General features: G+C 43.9%; 1 protein-coding gene across 6 annotated transcripts in view; it reads left to right on the top strand.

Annotated features, from left to right (window-relative positions):
* The window catches only part of MICAL3 (microtubule associated monooxygenase, calponin and LIM domain containing 3), a 248,532-nt gene that overhangs the window by 169,772 nt on the left and 53,815 nt on the right, over positions 1-24,945 (top strand). For 3 of the 6 annotated variants that reach the window (XM_075122272.1, XM_075122273.1, XM_075122274.1), the window contains 3 exons: positions 12,430-12,625; positions 21,895-22,118; positions 24,078-24,167. In XM_075122272.1, the coding sequence (XP_074978373.1) occupies positions 12,430-12,625; positions 21,895-22,118; positions 24,078-24,167 (510 nt within the window). The remainder of the gene's footprint in view (positions 1-12,429; positions 12,626-21,894; positions 22,119-24,077; positions 24,168-24,945) is intronic. The other 3 variants (XM_048828101.2, XM_075122278.1, XM_048828130.2) reach the window with 1 other exon arrangement.

Here is a 24,945-nt window from a genome sequence, read left to right on the forward strand (position 1 = left end):
TTTTAGTAATACCTTAGGATTTAGTTTGGTTTATTGTAGTTAGTAGAGTTTTTAGCCCGATGATGCCTTCACTGGCTTTAAGCATTGTCTGTCATGTGGGATAGCTATCCCTGCTAGTGACCCCCTCGCTTGAGGTCTGTGCCTTGGGGAAGGGCACATTAAGGAATGGTGCTCCATCTGCCAGTTGCTCAAGAAGAGGGCGCAGGTGGCTAGAGACTTGCACTTGAAGCAGCACCACCTGGTTCCACACCAGGGACCTCCACAGATTGTTAGCCCCACCCTGCCCCCTCCAGAGAGCACCTAAGCCAGGATGTGCTGGGACTCCACAGCTGGATTTTGATCCCTCACCCAGAAGGAAGAGAGATTGTTCTGTTTCCTCTGGTCTTCCAAGAAAAAGAATTCACAAAATGGAATGGGGCTGCTCCAGAGCTCCGAGAGATTCTTCCCCCCTTTCTAAGAGGAGTGCAGATCAGCACCCTGAATCTTCTGGTACGCAAGATAGAGTTGGGCTGTCTTACCTGCTCATTGGCACCAGTGCAGGAGCAATTAGACACCATACTATCGACTTCATTACCATTCATGGAGCATCCCGTTGAGTCTGATGTCAATGACAGTGGTGTTGGCACCAACGTTTTCCCCACCTGCGGTGTATCAAGCAGCAGCAGACTTGATGTGCCTTTTAGTTCCTGACTTTCCACTTATCCAGGAACGTTCAACTGTGGTGGCTTTCTCTTTGGTGTCATCGGCACTGCCTGGACTGTTTGTGGATTTACTGTTACTGTTGGCACTGTCATCTGCACCACCTCCTAAGTAGGGAGCCAGGTTTCAGTCTTCTTCCTGCTTGGTACTAGGATTTGCTGCCACAGATACTATCTTCAGTACCGACAACTATTATGGTACAGTCTACATCTGCATGTCCGGCATCAGCTTTGACTTGGGTGCTGATGTCTGCTCTAGTACCAAGTATGGACGCAATGTCTCTATCAATACTGAAAGTGCCAATGACTGTACTGTCGTCAGTACTGATGAGACTGGCGTATTGGGTTTCAGATGATTCAGAGTGTTTACTAGCTCTGTCTGGATGTGTGGCTCTATTACTATCAGGCTACTTGGAAGAGTCTTCAGAATTGAGTTTGGAGACCTCTCCCTTTCCTTCGCCTTCACGGTACTTCTTGCAAAGGTCATTGCGACCTCCTGGGAATCATCACTGGTACCAGAATTGGTACCATCTCCTGGAGTAGAGGTAAAGGCTCTTGGCCTAGCTCCTAGTGGCCACCAATGTCACACCCCTATCCACAGTGGCCTCCTTGGAATCCCTGGGAGGTTCCTTGTTTGGCGAAGTCCCAATCTTCAGCTCAGTCCAGAGCAAGGTTGGCAGTTCCCCCAGTAGCCTCACCTCCTGAGCCACCTGTGCTGCAGCCACAGACTGAGGGGAGTGAACCCCTGATACAGTCAAACGTATTGCCAAGGAGATCTCATTGGTTCCACTCCCCTCTTCTTTCTTATCACCAGATAATGCTATGGTGCCAGATTTTTCATCTCCTGTGACTGAGGATTTTAAATCATATATCAAAATCTACTGAGATGAATAGCTTTGACCTTGGGTATTCAGGCTGAGTTTATTCAGAAGAACACTCGTAAGTTAGTGCATACTTTTCAGTCCTCAGCTCCAGGGAGAGTGGCTCTTCCTATAAATGAAGCGATATTAGAGCCTGCCAAGTCTCTGAAATACCCCTGCATCCTTAATGCCCACAGCAAAGCCTACTGGTATTATGGCCCCATGCAAGGTTTCAAGGTTTTTTCTCACATCCAGTTTCTAATTCCCTTGTCATGACAGTGGCAAATGAGGCTACAGCAGGGAAGATATAAATCCATACCTAAAGAACCTCTTAAACTCGTTTTAGATTTGATGGGGAGAAAAGTTAACTCAACCTCTTCATTACAGATGCATGTTGCGAACCAGGAGGGCCAATTATCTAAATATGGTTTTGTAAATTGGAATGCCATGTCCAAGTTTACAGATAAGTTGCCCGGATCCTCCAGGGAAGAGTTAAGGTGTCCATTACAGAAGGCCACTTGGCCACATTACTCCCACAGTGACACACTTACCCAGTGTTCAGAACCAGTTAGCCGACCACCTCAGCAGAGTTTTCTTCCAGAATAACACATGGTCCCTGAATAACAGCATCTTGAAATCCATCTTCAGAGATTGGGGCATTCCAGCAATCAATCTGTTTGCAACAAAAGATAACAGGAAATGCAGTCAGTCCTATGCTTTCCATTTGAATTTGACACCACAGCTGATGTATGCTCTGGTGCCAAATTCAAATGGAAAGCATAGGACAGAGCCTTGCTCATGAACAAAACTGACTGCATCCAGCGAGAAATTACTGGAATCCATCTGCAAATGGTATGCACATAATTACATAACATAATTAATTACAAACCCCAAGTAATCCATTACAAAATTTTTATTTTTACTTTGGTCTTGATCACTTTTAGGCATCAATGGGGAGACAGAGTACCAACTAGTAGCTGAATCTCTGGAGAATACCATTGTGACAGGTTCGGTCACAGAAACCCCCTTGGGACTGTCAGCTGATGTGCTGAGACTACCTCTAAGCCTGTTTTCCCTGCCATCTTGGGACTTCAGAACCCTGCCTTGTTGAGCCAAACACGCTAGCCTGCTACAAACACAGACCCAGATCTGAACCACGTCCCTCAAAGCTGCAGATTTAACTGAAAACGGCATAGCAAGTGTTCCCGTCTCTAGCACTCAGACATCCAGCTCCCAATGGGATCCAAACCCCAAATGAATCCATTTTACTCTGTATAAAGCTTATACAGGGTAAACTCATAAATTGTCTGCCCTCTATAACACTGATAGAGATATGCACAGTTGTTTGCTCCCCCAGGTATTAATTACTTACTCTGGGTTAATTAATAAGCAAAAGTGATTTAATTAAATATAAAAAGTAAGATTTAAGTGGTTCCAAGTAATAACAGACAGAACAAAGTAAGTTACCAAGCAAAATAAAACAAAACACACAAGTCTAAGCCGAATACAATAGGAAACTAATTCTAGATGAAACCTCAGAGATGTTCCAATAAGCTTCTTTCACAGACAGGACTCCTTCCTAGTCTGGGCCCAGTCCTTTTCAGACCAACGTTGTAGTTTATGGCCTGGGTCCAGCAATCACTCACATCCCCGTAGTTACTGTCCTTTGTTCCAGTTTCTTTCAGGCATCTCTTTGGGGTGTAGAGGCCATCTCTTGAACCAGCTGAAGACAAAATGGAGAGGCTTCCAGGGCCTTTTATATTCTCTCTTGTGGGCGGAAACCCCTTTGTTCTTCTGTGCAAAATCACAGCAACAAGATGGAGTTTGTAGCCACCGGGGCAAATCACATGTCCATGAATGATTCAGCTTTTTGCAGGCCGACGCCATTGTTTACACGTTGGTTTGAACATTCCCTGGAAAGCTCAGATGTGGGTTGAGATCTCCCAGAGTCCATTGTGAGTTAAGTATTTCTTGATTGGGCACTTACTCAGAATAGTCCTTTCTCAAGAAGCTGACCAAATGCTTCACTTATGCTACTTAGAATCAAACAAATTGAGATACAAGTACATAGCCAATATTCATAACGTCAAATACAAAATTGATACACACATACAGACAGCATAATCATAACCAGCAAATTACAACCTTTACGTAGACACTTTACTTGACCTCCTTTGTACAAGATTTGGTGCAACTATAGGACCTTGGGTGCATCAATGATCTATACGGTCATAGTTCATGTCAATAACGTCACAACCGCTGTGGAGGACTTGGTTAAACCCAATACTCGGTGGGACCTTACATGGATAAACTGAATTTGGCAAGGTTGAAAAGGAAGCATCAGGAAGAAACTAAAGATGCAGGAACTGCCAGCTGTGAGCAAGACTTGCCTTATACTAAGTCCCATGGCATGCGTTTTGAGAAGAACACCTGCTTCTTCTGGGGTAAGCACAGTTTTAACACGTGAGACGGGTGAGAAACAGTCACTCTCTGCGAGAAAGTAAAGTGGGTTCATTGACCCAAAAGATGCCCACATATACAACATTGCATGCCACATCAAGTGCTGTACCAAAAATGTATGTAATGTATTGCATCAAACCGTAAACGCAACAGAAACAAGTACTTATTTTTCTACTGGAAACTGCGACTCAGCTGGGTTTCATAAATTGCGTCACAGAGGCTCTGGTGCAGGGGTGGCCAGCCTGAGCCTGAGAAGGAGCCAATGAGCCAAGTTACCAATGGGCATTTGCCAAAGAGCCACAGTCATACATCAGCAGCTGCACATCAGCTCCCCCACACCTGCTCCCAGCGCCCCCACACCCACCAGCAGCCCTGCGGATCAGCGCCTCCCCCTCCCTCCACGCACCTCCCAATCAGCTGTTTCGTGGCATGAGGGAGGGGGAAGAGCGAGGGCACGGCAGGCTCAGGGGAGGAGGCGGGAAGGGGTGGAGTGGGGGCAGGGCCTGTGGCAGAGCCAGGGGTTGAGCCTTGAGCACCCCCTGGAACATCAGAAAGTTGGTGCCTGTAGCTCCCACCCTGCAGTCGGTGCCTGTACAAGGAGCCGCATATTAACTTCTGAAGAGCCACATGTGGCTCCGGATCCACAGGTTGGCCACCCCTGCTCTAGTGGATGGGAAAGTGGCTGATATAGAGGCTAAGTACAGAGAAATAGGTGCTTTGAAGAGGATTGAAGAGGAACAAATGCTTAGCAGAAAGGCTCTTAAAGCACTTATTGAAGATGAACTGTGGGATATGGACATAGTTTTTAGCAATCCTATCCATAGAGATGAATCACAGCGCATATCCTTAAAAGCTGCAAAAGACTTGGCGCTATCAAAAGTGGAAGAAAGTACTGATGTCAACAGTAATATGAAGACTCTGCAGCTGCTATGAAGCCTTCAAAACCCAAAAACTAATCCAAGGCTCCATCCATCTATGGGCTTCAATCATGAAGAACAGACTAAAGCTGTGCTCACATGCAAAGACGAAAGTCACAGTGAATGTGGCAGAGACTATTACAGAGTTAACCACAGATAAGTCGTTTGCTTGTCTTGTGATCGCGTCCATATTTCAGCATGATGTTGATCTACATGACACTTTGGGGAAAGTATGAGTTCTCTGTGGTACCACGATTGATGTTAGAATGTTATGGAACAATGCATGTGTGGCAGGTGAAAAATAAACACACATCTTGCTTGGTCTTCTTAAGCCAGCACCTGCTGACAACATGACCAGTACCTTATGCCAACAGAGGCATTTCAGCATAGCAATCACAGATGGTGTGGCTGAGGTACAAGCTCTCAACAAACCAGAAACAGTTAACACCTGGTGAGATGGCAGAACACTTCATTATAGGTTGTAAAGAAAATACTGGACGTATGACCAAGTTCACCTTGGGTTTGACATGTACATAGAGGGATCAATTAGAATTATTACCAGAAAGAAGAGATTCCATGGTATTGCACCTGCCCAGTACAAAAATCACAGACTCCACAAGCATCTTCAATATCACAATGAAGAAACTATTGTCTCATACTTGCAGAAAAGATAAATTAACCACATACCATGCAGGAAAAACGCTTCAGCGTGCAAAGAATTGCTCAAAGAATTTTATTATCTCATGGTGTAATGAAGCTTCTGCCTCACACCATTCAGTGGAGTTTCTTCATAGCTCTCATGAGAAGGGTGACGCTAAAATGATCTTGCCTTCCATCAATGCCACAGAGACAAGTGCTACTAAATTCGGTATTTTTGCACAGGACACAGGTATTCTAGTGCTTTCTGTGAGATGCTACCGAAGACTTCCTCAAGATTCTGTTTTTGTTCCTGCTTCTATGGAACAGAATTTCTGTCTGTCCCCCAGAGATGTGTTCCTGTTAGTCAGACCATTAAAAGCCACCACACAGCCAGGTTTCTTTGCCCTTTCAGGATGTGACACTGCTGGAAGGTTGGCTGGAAAAAACATATCTTACTAGAAGGCATTTGATTCAACTTCCGAAGACTGACTTCTCACTCTGAAAATGCTTGGAATGGCTGATACAGTCACTGATGAGGTCATAAATGCACTGGAGGTGTTCACATGCCAAGTTTACCAGTTGAAGATCAGCATTGCAAGACTTGCTGAGCTACATTGGTAGATGTTTTTCAAGAAGCAGACATACAGAGAAAAATTGCCACCAACCTGGGCAGTGCATTTATACCTGCTATCAAGATGGCAAATTATGAAGCAATGGGATGATCGAGTGCATCCAAAACTACCTTCCCCCTACCACACATGGATGGGTCTTGGAGGATGGACTGATCATACCAGTTATGTGTGAAATACTGTGTGCTCCCAAATCTATCCTTCAGCTAATCACCTGCTCATGTGCAAAGACCAGATGCTCACCACCCTTCAAATGTTTGGCCAGCAGCCTGCCTTATATGGAAATGTGTGACTACGGCAGAGACAAGGAACAGTGTGACATCATGTCCAGCAGTGGTGCACTACATGGATACAACACTGATGATGAATTTGAATAAATGTTTTCAGTCCTACATGTTAAGGCTAACTTCCCTAGGATTACCAAAGATCGATGTCTTTTTTTTTTTTTTTTTATTCATGTAAACTGTGTATCCCTGTGTTCAAAGTATAATTTAAAAAAACACTGATTTTTAAATATTTTCTTGAATATATACATAATTGTTCTGGGTTTGTCATGTTTGGTACTATTGTGGTCATGGGAAAAAAGGCTTTCAAATGATACCCAACTCAGCCCATTTCTGACAACATTGTAGAATCAAAATTTCCACCAGGCAGAGGGCCTGGAGCTGGGGAGAAGCAAGTCCCCCTTGCCACACTGCAAAGGGTGACACCCTCGAAATCATGATTCTGTAGATTTCTGCAGATAAAATGACACCACCCTTTCCTTTCTATCACTAACCTGGCCCTAGAATAAGATTTTACTACATTATGCTCCCAGACTATTCAGGACATTTTGGATTATCTGTTACATCTGAAGTCCTCAGGTCTGTCTCTTAGGTCTTTGAGAGTCCACTTAGTGGCAGTATCTGCGTTCCATCTACCAATTCAATGGAAGTCCATTTTTTCTGACTCCCTGGTGATTAGATTTTTAAAAGGAGTTGTCTGTCTCGTCCCTCTTACAGAAACAGCACCATTGTGGGACCTTAATATGGTGCTGGCCGCCCTCATGGGTCCTCCGTTTCAGTGCTTAGTAACTGCTAAAAGACATCTTTTCTCATAGCCATAACTTCTAGAAGGAGGGTGCGTGAGTTGCAGGCTCTCGTGGCAGGACCTCCATATATGTAATTTTTCAAGGATAAAGTCGACCTAGAGCCACATACAATATTTTTATCTAAAGTGGTTTAACCTTAACCAAACTATATACTAACCTGTATTCTTTCTGAAACCACATTTGAATATGGAGAAGCAGCACCTTCATACATTGGATATGAGATGCTGTTTGGTGTTCTTGGATAAGACTAAACCATTTATTCACCTCAACTTTGCCTCATAGGCAGATCAGGTGAAGGGTCAGGTGGTTTCCATGGAGATGATCTCTACGAGGATTATTGCCATGACAATGGCATATGGAATAGCTCAGTCTACACCTTCATAAGGTGTAATACTGGCGGTGGCTTATTCGACGAGGATCCAAGCGGCTTCAGTCACATGTCTCAGTGATGTTTCTATATTAAACTTTTGCAGAGCAGCTGCCTGTTTTCCAATGCATACTTTTAGCAAACATTATGCTATTATGGCTGTAAACATTGAGAAGACAGCTCTGCAGCTCACCTTTAGGTAGACTCTGAGCCCCACCTTCTTCAGTTACTGCTTGTGAGTCACCTGAGCGGAATACACGTCTGAAAAGACACACAGAATCAAAAAACCCAGTTACTTACCTCTTGTGTAACTGTGGTTCTTCGAGATGTGGATTCATACATTTATTCCACAGCCTGCCCTGTGTACCCTCTGCATCGGAGTCATTAGCCTTGAATTTTGGTGCAAAGGAACTGGGTTGGGGCGGCACCATCATTACATAGTCATGGGAAGGGCAGTGGGGCTGAAGGGTGCAACCGTCACCTCTCGGGTACTGCTAAACAAAATTCTCTGGCTTTGGTGCACTGGGCACACCTGCACTTGAGTGGAATACACATCTGTACCCACACCTCGAAGAACAACAGTTACAGTACGCAGGGAAGTAACTGTTTTTTCCCCTTTGTGCATATGCATCACAGCAGGCTCCCTTATTTGTATTACAGTAGCTCCTAGAGGCCCCAACTGAGATTAGGCACCCCATGATGCCAAGCACTGCACAGATAAGAGTGGGAGACAGCCTCTGCCCCGAAGATCTTACAAACTAAACAGACAAGACAGACATAGGGAAGGAGGGGAAAAGGGGGCATTACACTATTCATGAAAAAGAAGACCCCACTCTAATACTGGATTGATGTAATGAGGAAAAGAGGTAGGCAAGAGGAGAGTCGTTCTGCTTTGGAAAAGAGTTGTTTTTCTCACACTCACCTGTCTCTTCACCCCTCAGCAGGTACTGTCTGAGGGGTTACCCCGGCAACTCTTTATCAGGCTTGTAGAACTAAATCAATAATGTGGCTTGGTTTTTACTAGGTGGAGGAGGAAGGTGGTGGAGAATGGGGAGGGACTGAATTGTCTCTCAGGAGGGGAAAGCTTTCAGAGGAGCTTCTCAAGCCCTGGTTGTAACCATTGTTTCTAAAATGGGGATGGAGAGGAAATATGTCATGCAGGGGAGCAGGGCAAGGGGCACTTCAGCACAGGAATGTTATTTCTGGCCTTGTGTTCCTTTACAAGAGGCAGGCTGCATCAGGACTGAGATAAATGGGGGCCTCTGGCAGCTTTCACACCACAGCTAAGCAGGCTGCCCTGTTAGGAAAAACAGTTCCTTTGCAATGATCTGTGGGCCGTTCGTAGCCAGCAGCCCTTCCAAAATGCAGAACTATAACATTTTCCTATTTAAGATGATGTTTGTGGCTATTTGAGCTGATTCTTTGTTTGTGCGATGAGCTGCTTTTGGCTCTCAGGTGGCTCCTGATGTTTGACTAATGACATAGTTTTTTTATGTTTCATCGTACGCAGTCAACGTTAGCCCCTTTCTGTGTTTGCAAGCAGCTTCCAGGCTTGACTTTGTGCAGCTCTGGTACATGAGGCAGGTGTGCTTGTGCCTTTAAAACTAAAGGCACAAGGTAAAATGGTACAAGGGGTTAACCAGTATTCTCTGCAAGTACCTCCTGTTGGCAAGACTGTAGAATAGTGTTGTCCAGGTTTGTGAGCAGATGTCTTGAACAGCAGTTTGACATCATCATGAGCCATAAGGGTATAGCCCTCAGTGAGATAAAGGATGTCACTAAGAAGCACGTGTCCAAGGCAGATTGAAATATTCTTCTCCCTACTTTGCTCAGTAATGCCGTCCCTTGTGAATCCACTTGATGTGAGTAGATAGCCACCTTTCACCATTCTAGCTCCACTTAGGCTTTTGGAGGAAAGCCAGTGTAAGCCAAGCTGTTTGTGTTAATAGCAGCAATCTGAGAGCTGTGAGCTGTAACCATTGCCCTTCTGGTTATTAACTACATAATGAGGCAAACAGTGTGGAATCAGTTGGCATCTGTTCCATTTGTGCTTGGCGGTGAGCTTGATAGTGTCTTATGCCCAGACAATGAAGACTGATGGTGCCTTCTAGAAGCTCAGGAAACAAATCCTCTGTGCAAAGTGTGCCCGTCTAGAATAGAAGTCCCTGGCCGAGGCTGGAGATTATTGGGTCATGTTCTTCAATATCAAACTGCATGTTTTTTCAAGAAAAAGAAAATGGAGGAATCTGGCCAATGATGCTCCTGAATTGCACAGCTAAAAAGAACAAAATCAGTCTTACATTGGAAGTGTGTCTGGGAATGTTCTCCCTTCTTCCCCGAAACTTCCCAGCACACAACACCTGCCAGGCACGTAAACTATCTTGGCATAACCACGCTCCTTTGTCTTACAGTTTAAAAGAGCTTTTATCCTTCTCATATCAGCCTTGTTCTAGAGACAATGCCACTGAACCACCTGGTCTATCCCCATGTATTGCTGCAGGATTGGTTTAATTCTTCCTATACTGTCCCTGATGTGGTCGTGGGGTGGGAGGGACAAGGCTAACTCTCTTATCCTGCACACATGTCGGTAAGGTGGCTTGTGTGAGTTTCACTAGTGTGTATAAATGTCAGTTTGGTTCCCCTCCCTCCCCTACATTTATAGCTCCTACTGAATTTATTTCCACCCACCCCTGCAATGAAAAAAGCCATCCTTTCCATAGTCTGTTAATCTGACTCTAGAAATGAGTCACTGCTGCTTTTTTGCTTGCTTCTGCAGAAGCTGACAAAACATGAAGACTCTCAAGAACAACACGAAATAAATCCCCTAGATAAAGGACTCCTTACCCTTCTTCCTTTCATCCTTTTTTCAATCTATGAACTTCATGGATACATTGCTGGATACCCAGAGTGGGCCAGAATGAGAGGGCAAAACAGAAACAGCCTGTGACAGCTGTGTGCGTTGGGGGAAGCTGGGCCTAACTGGAATACATTGCAATCTGTGAAAGGGTCTAATACAGAAGATAATCTCTTTCTTTATGAGGATTTACTATACCCTTTATTTGCTCTCTATCACCTTGGTACTCTTTCATTACCCATAATACATTTCTCTTTCATGTCAGCTAGGATTGGCAGATCAGCATTCCAGGTCAGATCCCCTGATGATGTGAACTCAGCGTTGGGGAATGTAACTCTGATTACAAAAATAGTTCTGGCTGAGGTGGTATCACCATCTAGGCATCCCAGAGAGAGTGAAATGAAGCGTGAATCCTAGCGTAGTGTGCTATTCAGTTAATCTTTTAAAAATACTGACACAACATAAGACTATTGTTGCAGCAGCAAATTGTAGAGAACAAAATATCCTTGGAAATGCTCTGACCTTTTGCCTGTGGAGGTCTATGTGGTTTGGATCCTGTGGGAACATGGTAGTCCCAGTCTAGGTTCTTATGGACATTTGTCCACATCACCAAAACAGCATCAAATGTAGCGTGATTCCTGAGGGGAACCCCAAGAATGTTACAACAGAGGATGCTATAGGTCCAAACTGAGGTTCATTGGCAGAGCTGTACAGGTGGGTCGGGGCTAAAATTGTTGTTAAAGCTTTTGTATATCACTTGCCTGCAACTCTGCTTGATGAAGCAGTTTCTGACTTTAACAGGCACTAATCCACCCAGGCCTGATTTCCAGAGGTGCTGAGCACCCACAGATTCCATTGGCTTCAACCGGAGCTCTGAGCATTTGGCACTTTCGGAGTTCAGCCCCACAAGCATTCGGTCCCCATCAGCAGAGTTCTTTTTTTTTACTGTGGAGAGCAATATGAAATGGATGGAGATGTTTATTGCTGAGCTGCAGGTGTGTTTAACCTGTGGCACTAAGTTTGGTATTTTCTCAGCTCCTCTGATGCCTACCTTTGGTGCTTAATAATATAAGCACTTGATGACGTTGCTAGCGGGGTTCCTAATGGCTGCAATAACAGTCATCAGAATCAGTATTATGGTACCAGGCCTATCATTGCTGGGACTGTGATTCCCAGTCTCTTGTCTTTCCACATACACGTTTCCTGTTTTCACCCACCTGATCAAGGTTGAGAGGTGTAGGTTCTTCCAACGAGTGCTGCTTTTTAAATAGGCCTTGGAGCTGCTGTCTTTGAGATAGACTGTCCTTGTGGTTTGCTGGGGCTAGGGGGAAGCAGTGAACCTCTTATCCAGCATCCTCCCCCACTCCCACAGTCCCACAAATTGTTCATCCAGGTTTCTCCTGCAGTCCCAGTTTTGTCACATACTTACAGGAAATCAGGTCAAGTCCAGAGAAAAACACATCTGAGGCTTGAACCTGATGGCCTTACACCAGGGAGCTTCCTACGGCAGGAGTGTCCCTTTGTCTCCCACATTTGAGACACTCCTTACGTAATGGTGCACGCTTCAGTCCCCATGGCAATGGCTTCCCTGTCCCTTCTTGAATAGGGGTCCCTGTGCCTGGCCTGACACAGCTCTGGCCTTTGCAGCTACATTTTTCTTCTTCCTCTCTCAACCAGGACATGTAACTTTTTGTTAGCATCCTTTGACCAAAAGCGTTAACCAGGGCCCACTTTGGAGTATTGCTCCTTCTCCAATTCAACCCGTAGGGGCTAATATGGTAATGGCATCAGGTCCTCTCTCTCTTTATTCCCCTTTGGCCCTTTCTCACCCCACTGCTCCTTGCTCTGAATCTGTTTGCAAATATTCAGACCCAGTTCATCAGATTCATTGTTTGTTTACTGGCTTGTTCTTTAGGTCCTAATGTCAATGGATTGGAGGAGCCCAGCCTGGCCAAGAGGCTGCGTGGCACACCTGAGCGCATTGAGCTAGAGAATTACCGGCTGTCACTGCAGCAGGAGGAGGAACTGGAAGAGGTTCCCGAGGAGACCCTGGCAGAGCATAACCTGAGCAGTGTACTAGACAAAAGAACAGAAGAGGATGTGCCCAGCAGGTTAGCACACATTGTACACGTGTCCCTGTATCCACCCCAGCAGACTTGTCTACTTGCTCTCATTGTACACTTTCCTGTGCACTTTCCCATACACTTTACTGAGGCTCCCCTTTCTGGAGACCTGATAGCCTCAGCTGCACTTCAGAGAGGTGTATTATACGAGAGTTTCTGTTCTAAACCCCTATTTTGAGTCACTTTAATAGTGTTCTTTAAAAGTTATTTCTTGTACTGAAATTTCTCATGCTCAGTCTTAGCTCAGAAAGGAATTTACTTTTTGGAAAATTTCATCTATAAACAACTGAGTCATTTGGGTGAACAGAACATGGGATCAGAGGGGAGTGTTTTTTCAAAAAGCTTTTTCTGCCTATTTTGCACTCTGATAACTGAAAACCATTTTTGGTTTAAAACTTCAGGTTGGAGAGATACTTAGCCTTGATTGAGTGCCTTTTTGTGCCTGAAAGAGCTTGACTTGAAGTAATTGCTATGGATAGCATAAAACAGGATATGCCACATGCATGTATGGTCATTTCTTCAGCTGCAGAATGGTACATCAGAGTGCTAGGGGCTCAGTGCTCACACATGTGGGCAAATGTCTCTCAGTAATTCCTGCAACAGCAATTCAGTTTGATAAGGGATGAGTGGAACCTTTGCTGTCTCAGCGTCCTCCAGATAATGTGGCTCTCTTACTTACTGTGAGCGCTGCTCCATATCCTTTCATTACAGCAAGAACGCTCCTGAACTGTTCAACTCTTTGCCTGTGCCACAGTTCTTACATTCTTAAAACTGCCACTGTAAACTCCAGTAATGATGATATCGCTGATGGCTAAAGTCAAGATCCTACAATACAATCACATGCATGCTTAACTTGAAACACATGTGTAGCCCTGCATGTTTAGTTGCCTACCTCAATTATACAGGTGAAACTGACTTCAGCTGGGCTACTCAAGAATGTAAAATTAAGCACATTCATAAGTCTTTGCAGGATTAGGGCCTGAGTGCATTCTGGGATGAGCAAATGATAGGAGTCCCTGTAAGCACGTGGGACTCACCCCTGCGGCGCCTCCTGCTGGTGTCCTGGGAATTAGCTCTACTTCCAGCCTTGGAGCGCCCTCTGCAGGCAGGTGTCCCGCTTATGCCAGGCCCCTGTGTCCCTCCCGGACCGTGTGCCCCTTCTACTCCAGGGTGCTGCCCTCTGGCAGTAACCCCTCACTTGCAGGGTCTCCCCTGCCAGGGAACCCCCACCCCCTATCTCTACCTCACCTCAGTCATAGGCTACTGCCAGTCACTAGCTAGCCCCCGTGCCCTGAGGCAGACTGCAGTATAAGCCACTCATCATAGGCAAGGTTGGGTTTGGACCTGCTGCCTCTGTCTAACCTTGGGCTGTCCCCTGCAACCCCAGTACCTGTTGGGCCTAATACTAGGCCGCAGCCTGGGGCTTTCCTGGCTGGAGCTCCCCCAGCTCCTCAGGCCCTTCCCCAGCCCTGCTCCAATCTAGGTATTCTGCTTAGGTCCCTGCAGCCAGGTCTCTCCCTCTCAGAAGCTAGAGAGAGTCTCTTTTGAGTGCCTGGCCTACAGCCCTTTTATAAGGGACAGCTGAGTCTGTTTGAGGCGTGGCCACAGCTGAGGCTGCCTTCCAATCTGCTCAGCCTAAGGCTCCCAGCCCAGGCCCTCTCCAAGGGCTGGCTTTTGACCCCGTTGGGCTGGGAAGAGGTGACCACCCTGCTACAGTCCTATAAGATGCAAACAGAAGAGGCAGCAACTGGATATTTTACACTATCTAGCCTTACAAATCTTCAGTAGTCCTGATGCATCCTTATCTTAAAAGCACTGAACAGATGTGAACTAGGATGGGTAAATACCTGGTGTCCTGTGCTGTTTCCTTTACTAGAATAATGACAGTGTTAATTAATTATCTTAGGAAGTTCTCAACAAGATCTTATTTTGATATAATTTATTTATTTGAGGTGTTGTCTAGTGGCCTAGTTGGATGTTCTCTGCAGTTGAATGTGGTAGATTTGAGATATGTTCATATTCTCTGTCCCTCTCCCAGCCCACTGCTCAGATATTATAAATAATGTTGCCATTGTTAATATTAACACTAATAATAATATCGCTGTAGCTTTTATAGTGCTTATTAGATCGGAAAGTACCACCCAAAGTTCACTAGCCTGGAGCTATGTTATTATTGGCCATGACTTCATCAGGTCACATAAATTAAGAATAGTTGGACCTGGTCAGTACTTGGATCGGAAACCTCCAAGGAAAAAAGGAGTCAACAGAACCAAGTGTTATCTTTGGCATCTCAGACTGCAGCTGCTATTTCACCTCCTCCAGATCTGTGCACACTTTTCTCCCTCCCTTCCTCCTTCCTCCACACCCATTTTTTATTTAGAATTCTATCACTCTCCCCTCTTTGTATGTTGACTTAAATATGTATTTTTTAATTTAAGCTTTCTCTGAAAAAAAAGGTAAATATTATTTTTGGACTTATAAAATATCTCTCTCAGACATCCCTGGGCATCTGGACCAAGATTTCACAGCAATAAACATAACTTGCTGGCAAAAGTCAAACCAAATACATTCCTCCTATGACAGATTCATCATCACTACCATGGGCAATAACCAGAGTCAATATGCACACATCCGCAAATGCAGTAATAATCGTACGTAGCACTTCTGTGGTATGTTTCACAGTCAAAGCATTTTAAAACATTATCAGATTAATCCCCACAAAAAGGCAACATATTTGGCATTTGATCAATAAGAGAAGTAAATTCCAAGCTGACATCCCACTAGTCTCAAGCCGCTCTAGGGACGGCTAATGAAAGTACCCTCACATAATTTTAAATAACACAATTGTGCATAGAGAGGGAAACTGTTCCTAAGGTAGCCAGCCAGGACCTAGTCATTGTTGGACTTTTGTAGAATAATAGCACACCTTGAATCACATCGACGACTAAATAAGATACCCACACAATCTTTGGAGAGCATGTGCAGATTTTAATGTAAGATACATTCAAGGTAATTTAAATTTTCTTCATCCTGATCATGTGGGCCATTCACAGTTGTCACTTTAATCGATTATCCCTTCCAGATGAAGGATCTGTGCTAAGCAGTTGCTCCAAAGTGTGGTACACATTCCACTATGAGGCACCACAGTGTCAACAGCAGGTCTGTATTCAGACAGCCCAGCACCCAAAAGTCTTGAGGGGGGCAGATTATCCTTAAAGAGAACATGCAGTTAAAGTGGGTGCTGTTCATACAGTGTCCCACCTTTGAGCTGAAGCCACCATGATGAAATACTCTCTCATCTCTGTAGCTGGCTACTCCCAGATTAGGGTTGAACCATCTTGTGGGATATAATGGAGGCAGCTGGCAGTGTCACTCTATTCCGAGCCTGCAGGGTGGAGGATGAGAGTCTCCAGGCCTTTTGACCTGGCTCCTTTCTCCAGCACTAAATTCACATAGATGCATTTTTTAAGAGGTATCTCCCTGAATATTTGAGTGTGTCTGTCAAGTCATCCAACTCTTTTCTCTGATCACTGGTTAACAGAAAAAAGGTCCCAGCTGGGTGGCCCAGACCTACCAGCTTGAAAGGAAGACCTGTGCACCAACCCATCTCTGTCTGTTTTCACCCACTCATCCTCTTGTTTCTCAGTATTCAAAGATTAAACACACAAGTGTGGAAAAGGTCAGTGCTGGAGAGGGTAAGGTGAGCTGAGGAGGGAAGAATTTAAACTGTGAATATTACACGAGATAAGCAGGCTGGCTGGAGAACACAGCTTGATCCAAGGAATAGTCAATGGCAACAGCTTCAGCAACAGTAAATTTTATTGACAGCGCACTAAAAACCCAGCAGGCGATACCTGTCAGATTTATTTCTGTACTGAAGAGGAGGAAACTGTGCAATTAATCAGAGGAGGAAATAAATACCACTTTTTTATCTCTCTGAGAGCATCTGTATAAAGCCATTTGTATATGCTAAGACCTCTTGGGAGCTTGTTGCATGCCAGAGGCTCAGCATATATTTATGATCTGATTCATCATTTACCTTTTTGAAAGAAGGGACAGTGAGTTAAAAATAACGTTTAATTTCTGCTGTGGAACGGAGGATTATAACGTTTGCATTATATAGCCTACACAAAACACATATTGTAGCTTTTGAAAACTGTCATGAAAACACACTGGACCATGCCCAAAACCTACCTGGTTACCCCACACTGTGATGAGGAAAAAACAATGGTATCTTATACATTTTATTTATTCACGTCTGTCAAAAAGTATTCTCCCAAGGCAAGTGAGTGAATAAAATTTTGCAGGGATGTATTAGAGCAAGATTAAGGTTAGATTTTTATCACCCCAAAATAGGAAATGATCATCCTCAAGGTAACCTGAACTGTGCCCCTGGAGTTATGTACATCTATAATTATAAGAAAAATTGTGTTGCAATGTAGTACTTGCTAGGAGAGGGTCTGTTTGTCCCAAACAGTGTGATCGTGTAACGAAAGCCTGCATGTCAGGGACAGAGTGAAGGTTGTTGCAGAAGTTCTACATTCCAGCCTTGTGTAGATGTTAAATCCCAGGCTTTTTTTATGTTTCAGCTGATGAGTTTTCAGCCCTCCCTTTTATGGTCTGGCAATAGCTGCTAATCTCACCACTTACGCACTTTATTAACATGTAAAGAGTACGTTAAAAATAAACAGCCAATACATAACGCCATAGTGGCAAGAGTACATCAGACACAGTAAAATCTAATGTAGATGGTGCAGAACAGAAGAAGGTAGCCAAATGAGAAAATGTCAAATGAAAGATTGTTTGTGAGAAATCCGTTCCAGGAAGAAGTTGAACCAAGGACCTTTCGTATCCAAAGGTAGTGAGGTTACCTATTGAACCAAAGGAGAATGGGCTTTTTCTGTGAGCAGTAATCTCGAATGAGCACTTTTATGTAAAAGTTACTGCCCGAAGTATCAGTTTGTTAAACACAGCTGTTGCTGTCAAACACAACCAACAAAAATAGAACACCAGGTATCCTCTGATCACTCACCCAAGTTTTAACCAAACTCAAACTATTTTGCACTTTAAATCAGATGAGATTGGGCCTATTCACGTCTATATGGCAAGCGTCCAGGCATTGCACTCTTTTTCTCATAAATATCATAAAAACACAAGATCTAGTCCCTGAGTTTATTCTCAGTGAGATCTTTGTTTCAGTGACAAAAATAACTTTTGATTATTTTTCTCCCGGTAGCACTAACATAAACAATATTCTATGCCATTCTGAGCAGCATCAACAGACGTGTACTAAATTCCAAACAGCTACTCATGCAAACTCATCAAAAGCGCCGACGCCACCAAAGGCACGATTTGAAGGCACTGGGATTACACATGAGTAACTGAGGGCCTAATGTAGCTTTCAGAACTTTTATTACAGGTGATGTGTAAGAAGAGTATGTAACCCAGCTCAATTCTCAAACCTCAGGCCAAGATTCATGGAGGATTGGCAGTTGGAAAAAATTTCTTGACTTGTAAACTGAGTCAGTTTGATACAGAAATCAGAGAGACAAAATGGAGCCTCACAATGACACTTTTGCAGTCTCTTGCTGAGTCAGAACTGACGTTTGAATTGCAATGTATTGTCCCATAATGTATTAATGCTGGAATGCACTTAAATGTGAGTAGCACAGATTTTATCCCAGACAAAAATATCCTTGTTTAAACCAGAGTTAGTCATATGCTTGTATCAATAACATTAAGAGAGCAACCTTATTAGAACACTGAATGGACAAAACATTAAAAGACCGTGAAATACTAGTCTTAACTTCCAGTTTAAACAACTATAAACATTTAAAAGTATGGGAACTTCAAATTAACCTAGAATTTCCTGACCTTCTAATTTTTAATGTATTTTTAAAATACAGATACGAATTTATAACCTTAACTCCATCTTGAGTTTAAGTCAAAGGATTTGTACTTTTTTAATATGAACTGATCAATTATACCAGGATGATGCAACTGCGAATTGGAACCAGTGGAGTTTGTATGTGCGAGATGAGAGGAAACAGTCAAGGTCTGCTGGATTAATTGGTGCAGTTTGCAAAGTCCTTGCCCTTGGGTCTTATAAGTCTAATGCAGTGGGTGTGCATGTCTTGTGGGGGACTTCTCAGATGGACAGAGCTTGAAAGTTTACCCTACACATTCACACAAGGATAGGACCGCTGAGAGCTCAGTCCTTGAACTGGGCAGTTTTTGTAAACTTTCCAAAGTCCATTAGATCCAGGACTGAGTTTATAAAGGTTGCCAGAAGCTGCCAGAGCCTCATTTTTCCTTAAAAAGGTGTATATTTTGGAGAAGTGAGAAGAAACTTGCAAGCAACGCCAGACAAGCAAGTGGTGATAAGGATTTTCTGTGGCACACAGGAGTCCACACTGGCTTTTGACAAGCTTTCTGCAGGGTGAACCAACTCTGTACCTAGCACAGGATCAGGGATATAGTCGACTTTATAAAATTAATCTGGTTGCTTACTAAGTTTAAGTTTGCTAAAAGCTGACAGAGCACTCAGATGTTTCTATTAAGTGAAAAACTCCAAGGATAAGCATCCCAACTTCTCTGATAGAATCCACTGTATAAGATCTTATCACTTGCTCTTTAGTTAAACAAGTTTGAAATTTCTAGGCCAATCTGTATTTGGTAGTAGGATGTGACCATGCATTAAGAGCCTGATCCAGTTGCTATTGAAATAAATTGAAAGATTCCCTAAGACTTTTTTTTTTTAATTGGCATAACTCCTGCTGAATCTGATGCTTCAGAAATAGCTTCTCCAGTTCGCCTTACATTTGTCAACTAATCTGTAGTCACAGGCCAAGTTTGTAAACTCTGCAGTGCATAGGACCTCTCTTGAGGAATTTGGGCATGGGAGAAAATTAGCTTTAGTATGGTAATATTGATACAACCTGAACCCTGGAAAAATTATCATCACTCCCTAGTACCACTAGCTTTTAAATCGTATAAAGACCTATATGTGTGACCAGCTGAAAAGTTAAGGATTATTCCCATAGAAAACTCACCCTGCGTGTAAGATTCAAACTATTTAGCATATATAAACTTGCTGTGTGTTATATATAGATATTCCTTTCCCGCTATACATTTAGGTGAGCGTTCCTTTCTGAACTCATCAGTTCAAATCTACAGAAGTGCATTTCAGCTATTTTATTTGTTTCAGTCCATTTCTTGAGAGCTAGCTACAGATGTAAATTAAAGCAGGCTTTGAGTTAGTTGAGCATAAGTGTTTGAACAAATTCTTGAGTTGAAAATGTATCTTTTCTTGTCTGGATAACCCCCAAATTGGCAAATGTATCTATGAAACTTGCCAATACATTCCCTTCACTGCTGGTAAAAAAGCATGAAAGATTTCAGGCTAAAAGATCATCTTTTACAAAAAGGTTCCTGGAAAAATTGGGTTGAGAATGGCGGGAGTGCCTTCTCAGCCTTTAACTATAGTGTCAGTACCTAGAGGCTATAATCAAAGAGCTATGCTTGTTGTATCTTTCACTTACAAAGTCAAGCCTTCTCCTAACAAGTAATTAGGTGAATTCTTAGTGGGAATCTCAAGCAAAACCAGTGAAAATTTCATGACGGAAACCTTGTAATGTGGAATTAAAGATGGGATGGCTATCAAAAGGGGTCATACTGTTATGCATGTTTGTTTCCCACACAGTGATTTACAGACTGTGCTATGAGAGTAGTGGGGTTGATAGTTATTCTCATGCTGTTACCTACAGTTTTTTTGCCCATCCGCCCTATACACACGTGCGGACACGTCCTGTATTCGTGTGATACTACTGCCTAAGATCCTGGCAAGGGTATGTAATTGTGCACTGCTCTCTGGCTGTCCTTATCTTTATATGTACCATGATGGCCTGATAATTCTAGGACTGTGTGCATATTCTTTTCAACATTCACTGATTGTCAGGCAAAAATGGAAAAAGTAATAGATTTCCCCAAATCTTCCTGCCAGCTCCCCACCAAGCAACAAAACTTCCCAGCAGCAATACCACCCCCCTTACCATCAAGAAATGATCTCCCCATATGCTGGCCCTGCCAAACCATCTCTCACACCCAAATCCTCAAGAGAATGTGACATGATCCAGATCTCTACCTTCTTGCTGAACCCACTTGCACTTAGATACTGTGATAATGAGTATCCTATAAGAACCTAGAGCAGTGGTTCTCAGCCTATTTACTATTGTGGGCCACATATGCACCTCTCTTCGTTATGTGGGCCGCATCCACACGATATATGTACTACCTGTATGGCCCTGAGGATGTCACATGGGCTGCAGCTGTGTGCTGATTGGGCTGCCCGCATGGTTGAGAACCACTGACCTAGAGAGACAAGGTGAGTGAGATAAATGTATAACCTTGCTAGATGCTCAAATTCATAGTCTTAATAGAGACACTGGATTTATGGCTTATTACAATAATCTGTAAACCACTAATTCCCCTTTTTGTCCTGTGACTACAAGGGTGTTAACGGGCCACTTCACCTTGACTGGTTTCAGAGTAGCAGCCGTGTTAGTCTGTATCCGCAAAAAGAAAAGGAGTACTTGTGGCACCTTAGAGACTAACACATTTATTTGAGCATAAGCTTTCATGAGCTACTGAATGCATCCGACGAAGTGAGCTGTAGCTCACGAAAGCTTATGCTCAAACAAATTTGTTAGTCTCTAAGGTGCCACAAGTCCTCCTTTTCTTTTCACCTTGAATGGTTCCTTAAAATATGTGCTAACTACAGATGCTAAACTATCTGTTCAATCTTGTACTTGGCTATGAGCACCTTTTCCAGACCTGAAGAAGAGCTCTATGCAGCTCCCAAGTTCGTCTCTCTCAACAACAGACGTTGGTCCAATAATAAGATGTTACCTCACCCACCTTATCACTGTAATATCCTGGGACCGACACAGCTACAACAACACTGCATATAAGAACCTAGACAGATCTCCACAACTACCCTTCCTCTGACTCCCCTTCATTAACAGGAACTGGATCCAGTACCTTTTCGCTGTTGGATCTACCTACAGCCTCTGCATCAAGCTCCTTTGACCTGATCCACTATTTCTAAAATAGTGCAATGAAAAGTTGAAAGCAGAAGGGGAAAATATGGTTTCCATTACACGTACTATAGTTTGTACTGAAGTTTTTGTAAGCCATATATAAACTCAACTAAGATGCATTGTTAATATACTTCTCTGTCTCGTTTTTATTCTTTACAGTAGTTCAGAATCCGAGATGGAGGAGGAGGAGGAGGAGGAAGAGGAACCCCTGCAGCCACAGCTACCCACCTCAGACCTGGGAGGTGTGCCTTGGAAAGAGGCTGTGCGAATCCATGCCCTTCTGAAGGGAAAGAACGAGGAAGAGCTTGAAAGTCAGAAAAACCACAAGGCTGAAGACAGGGAAGAGGAGGGGGAAGAAGAGGAGGACACAGAGTCTAGTGAAGGTTAGAAAAAGATCGGTTTGTATTTTCCTTCTGCTATGAGCCAAGTACCTCTGTTCAGCACAGAGTGGTGTTAGACAGGCACCCCTATGATGAGATGAGTTAGATCGTACCTTATTCTTCTCAGGAAAACCACTGAGGGCTGATGGGGAAGCAGTGAATCGAGGTGGGATGGGAGAGGTTCTTATGAGGGTATATTGATGGAAGGGAACCAGTGGAGGAACCGAGTCAAAGGGCACATGCACGCTGCAGCTGGGAATGTGCCTCCCAGCGTGGGTAGTTAGACGGGCGAGCTCTGCTTGAGCTAGCAGATGAAAAATGGCAGTGTAGTCGGGGGTAGCACAGGCGGTGGCTTGGGCTAGTTGCTCAGGCTAGTTGCTTGAGTACGTACCTTGGGAGAGGGGTCTGGGCAGGTTTGGCAGCTAGCCTGAGCTGCAGCCCATGTTACCCCCGGCTACACTGCTGCTATTCGGGCAGAGCAATGCGTGTCTGTCTGTCTGCGCTGGGAAGTGCAATCCCAGCGTCAGTGTGGACGTACCCAAAGAGCATGTCAAACCAAAGGCCTTGTCTTTCATATCAGTTTTTTTTTTTCTTTTTATCTTTGCATTTACCATTGCTTTGTATTTGTAAGTGAACTTAGTGCAGATAAATGATGCTGGGTTGACCACATCAGGGACAGAAGATCTCTCTCCACAGAGCAGTTAGAGCACTAGTAACAGCACAGTACACTTCCCATATACGGTTATAACAGTGGGCCTCAACCAACCACAGTATCTTACCCCGCTCCCCAGTATAGCCTGATGAGAGAGATGGGTTTAATTCTTATCTCCACTTGCTCTGGACTCAGTATTCTGACTGGATCAGTATAGTCCCATGTTTGGTTCAGAGTGCTCGAAGGGGGGCACTTTATGCCTGAATGCAGGGTGCAGCCAGAAGATACTTTCCCCTGGGTGGAGCGTACTTGTACTATAATGGTCTAACCCACGCAGCTAATCCTCTTGCTGGTTCTCCTCTGTGTAACTCTCAGCTTTGTGACAATTGTGCTATTTTCTCACCGGTTTGTAGAGGAATCCAATTTGGGTTTGGCCCTCTGTTCTCTGGCCGGCAAGGTCTGGGGGCGCTGCGCAGGCAGCGCATTCAGCCTTGAGGAGGAGGAGGGAGTGCCTCACATCACCCAGCAGTAACCCCCTATGGCCAATATTAATGGGACCCCAGGAGAAGTATCCAGCTCTCCTAAGTCAGCAGGAGACTCTACACAATATGCAGCCTGAGTTGAACCCCTGTGCTCTCCAGGATGTTTTTATTCCAGCTCTGAGCGTTTCTTTATGAAAAGGGGTGGGGGGGAGTTATGGAAGGATTTCCTCCCCTGCACCTCTTTAAGTCATAACCATACTGAGCTTGTTCTGGAAATGGGTATCTTTGCCGTGCTTTACCGCCATTCCAAATGGTGACGGGATCTTATCTTTCAGAACATGACTTGGGTACTTGCATTTCCCCTTTGCTTTCATGAGAGCTACCAGACGACAAAGACCTGCTTCATAAAGGCCATTGGCCATGTAATGTTGAAAGTATGAGGAGAGGTCCACTTATGCTGGGCCTCGGAGGCAATCCTGTTCAGGTGTCATTTCGTGTGGGAGATGGCCTTTTAACTAGGTGGTTTGTCTATATTTTTCCACATGGAAACTGGAACTCCATAGGTGAAATCTCTGTCAGAACCAGGACCACAGTTTAAGTATAGTAATATGCATGTTGTTTGTCAGTCTACTAAACTGTGACGTTCCCAGACCTCTGTCCAGTGGAGTTTGCCTATCAAACAGGGAGCTTTGATGAGTACTGTAAGTCTTACTGGATTTCCAGACAATAACTTTTTGCTTTCTGATTCTCTGTCCTTTCCCCCTCTCTGTATTATTTGTGTGTGTGCATCTGATGCTATATGTGGGGGTGTGGCTCCCCCTGCTGTAGAGGGAGAGTATTACCCATGGGCAAGAGAGCTCCAGCAAGGCCTCTGGCTTCAACGTCTCTCAAATGAAGAGGACACGGGTACTTTTAAAGGTACCCTTGTACCTTCACCGCTTTCGTTTGCCCTCAGGCGGGTCTGACATTTTAAAGAGCAGGTCCCACATGAAAAGATTTTCTGTTTTTAGTAAATTGCATTTACCAGCGCTCTCGAGTTTGATTCAGGAATTACGGATCCTCTCGTGATCCAAGTATGGGCACTGCTTGGCTGTATCACATTTTTTACCGTTCTTTGTGTGGGAGGGTTGGGAAAGCTAGATTGACTCCAGAGAGCACTGAGACACTTCAGATTAATTTCAGGAATATTTTACATTTGCTTGATCACTTCCTGCTTGGCTAGATGCACTGTTTCCCATAAGGCACTTTGTTGCCATTTTTGTTTTGATGGTTATTTTCCTGGAGCATTGGGCTACAACAGGATGTTCATTCCTGCTACTTTGACATTGCTCATATGAGCCAGGATATGTGAGACTAAAGGCTGAGTTCTTTCACCCAAATGAATGGGTGCACCGGAGAGCCAGCGTTGCATGTCTTTTTTTTTTGTAGCTTATTGCTAGTAGAATATACCTCCTTTATTTTATATTTCCTGTTTTGCCTGAAACTAACTTTTTTAGTAATTTAATGCAACATATGCGTCATTCTGAAAGATTTCATAGGAGCATAAGAGAAAAAAATCATATGGGAAAATATCAACATTTTTCTTTGCTCTTTTGAAAATATACATACAGTATATATAAATATCTTTTGTTCCTAGCCTTTCTAGCCGTTGTTCCATCATTTGCCCTCCCCCTGGAGTCTAGCTGAGCTTTGAGCA

This window comes from Caretta caretta, chromosome 1 (assembly GCF_965140235.1).
Source record: "Caretta caretta isolate rCarCar2 chromosome 1, rCarCar1.hap1, whole genome shotgun sequence".
Classification (NCBI taxonomy): Eukaryota; Metazoa; Chordata; order Testudines; family Cheloniidae; genus Caretta; species Caretta caretta.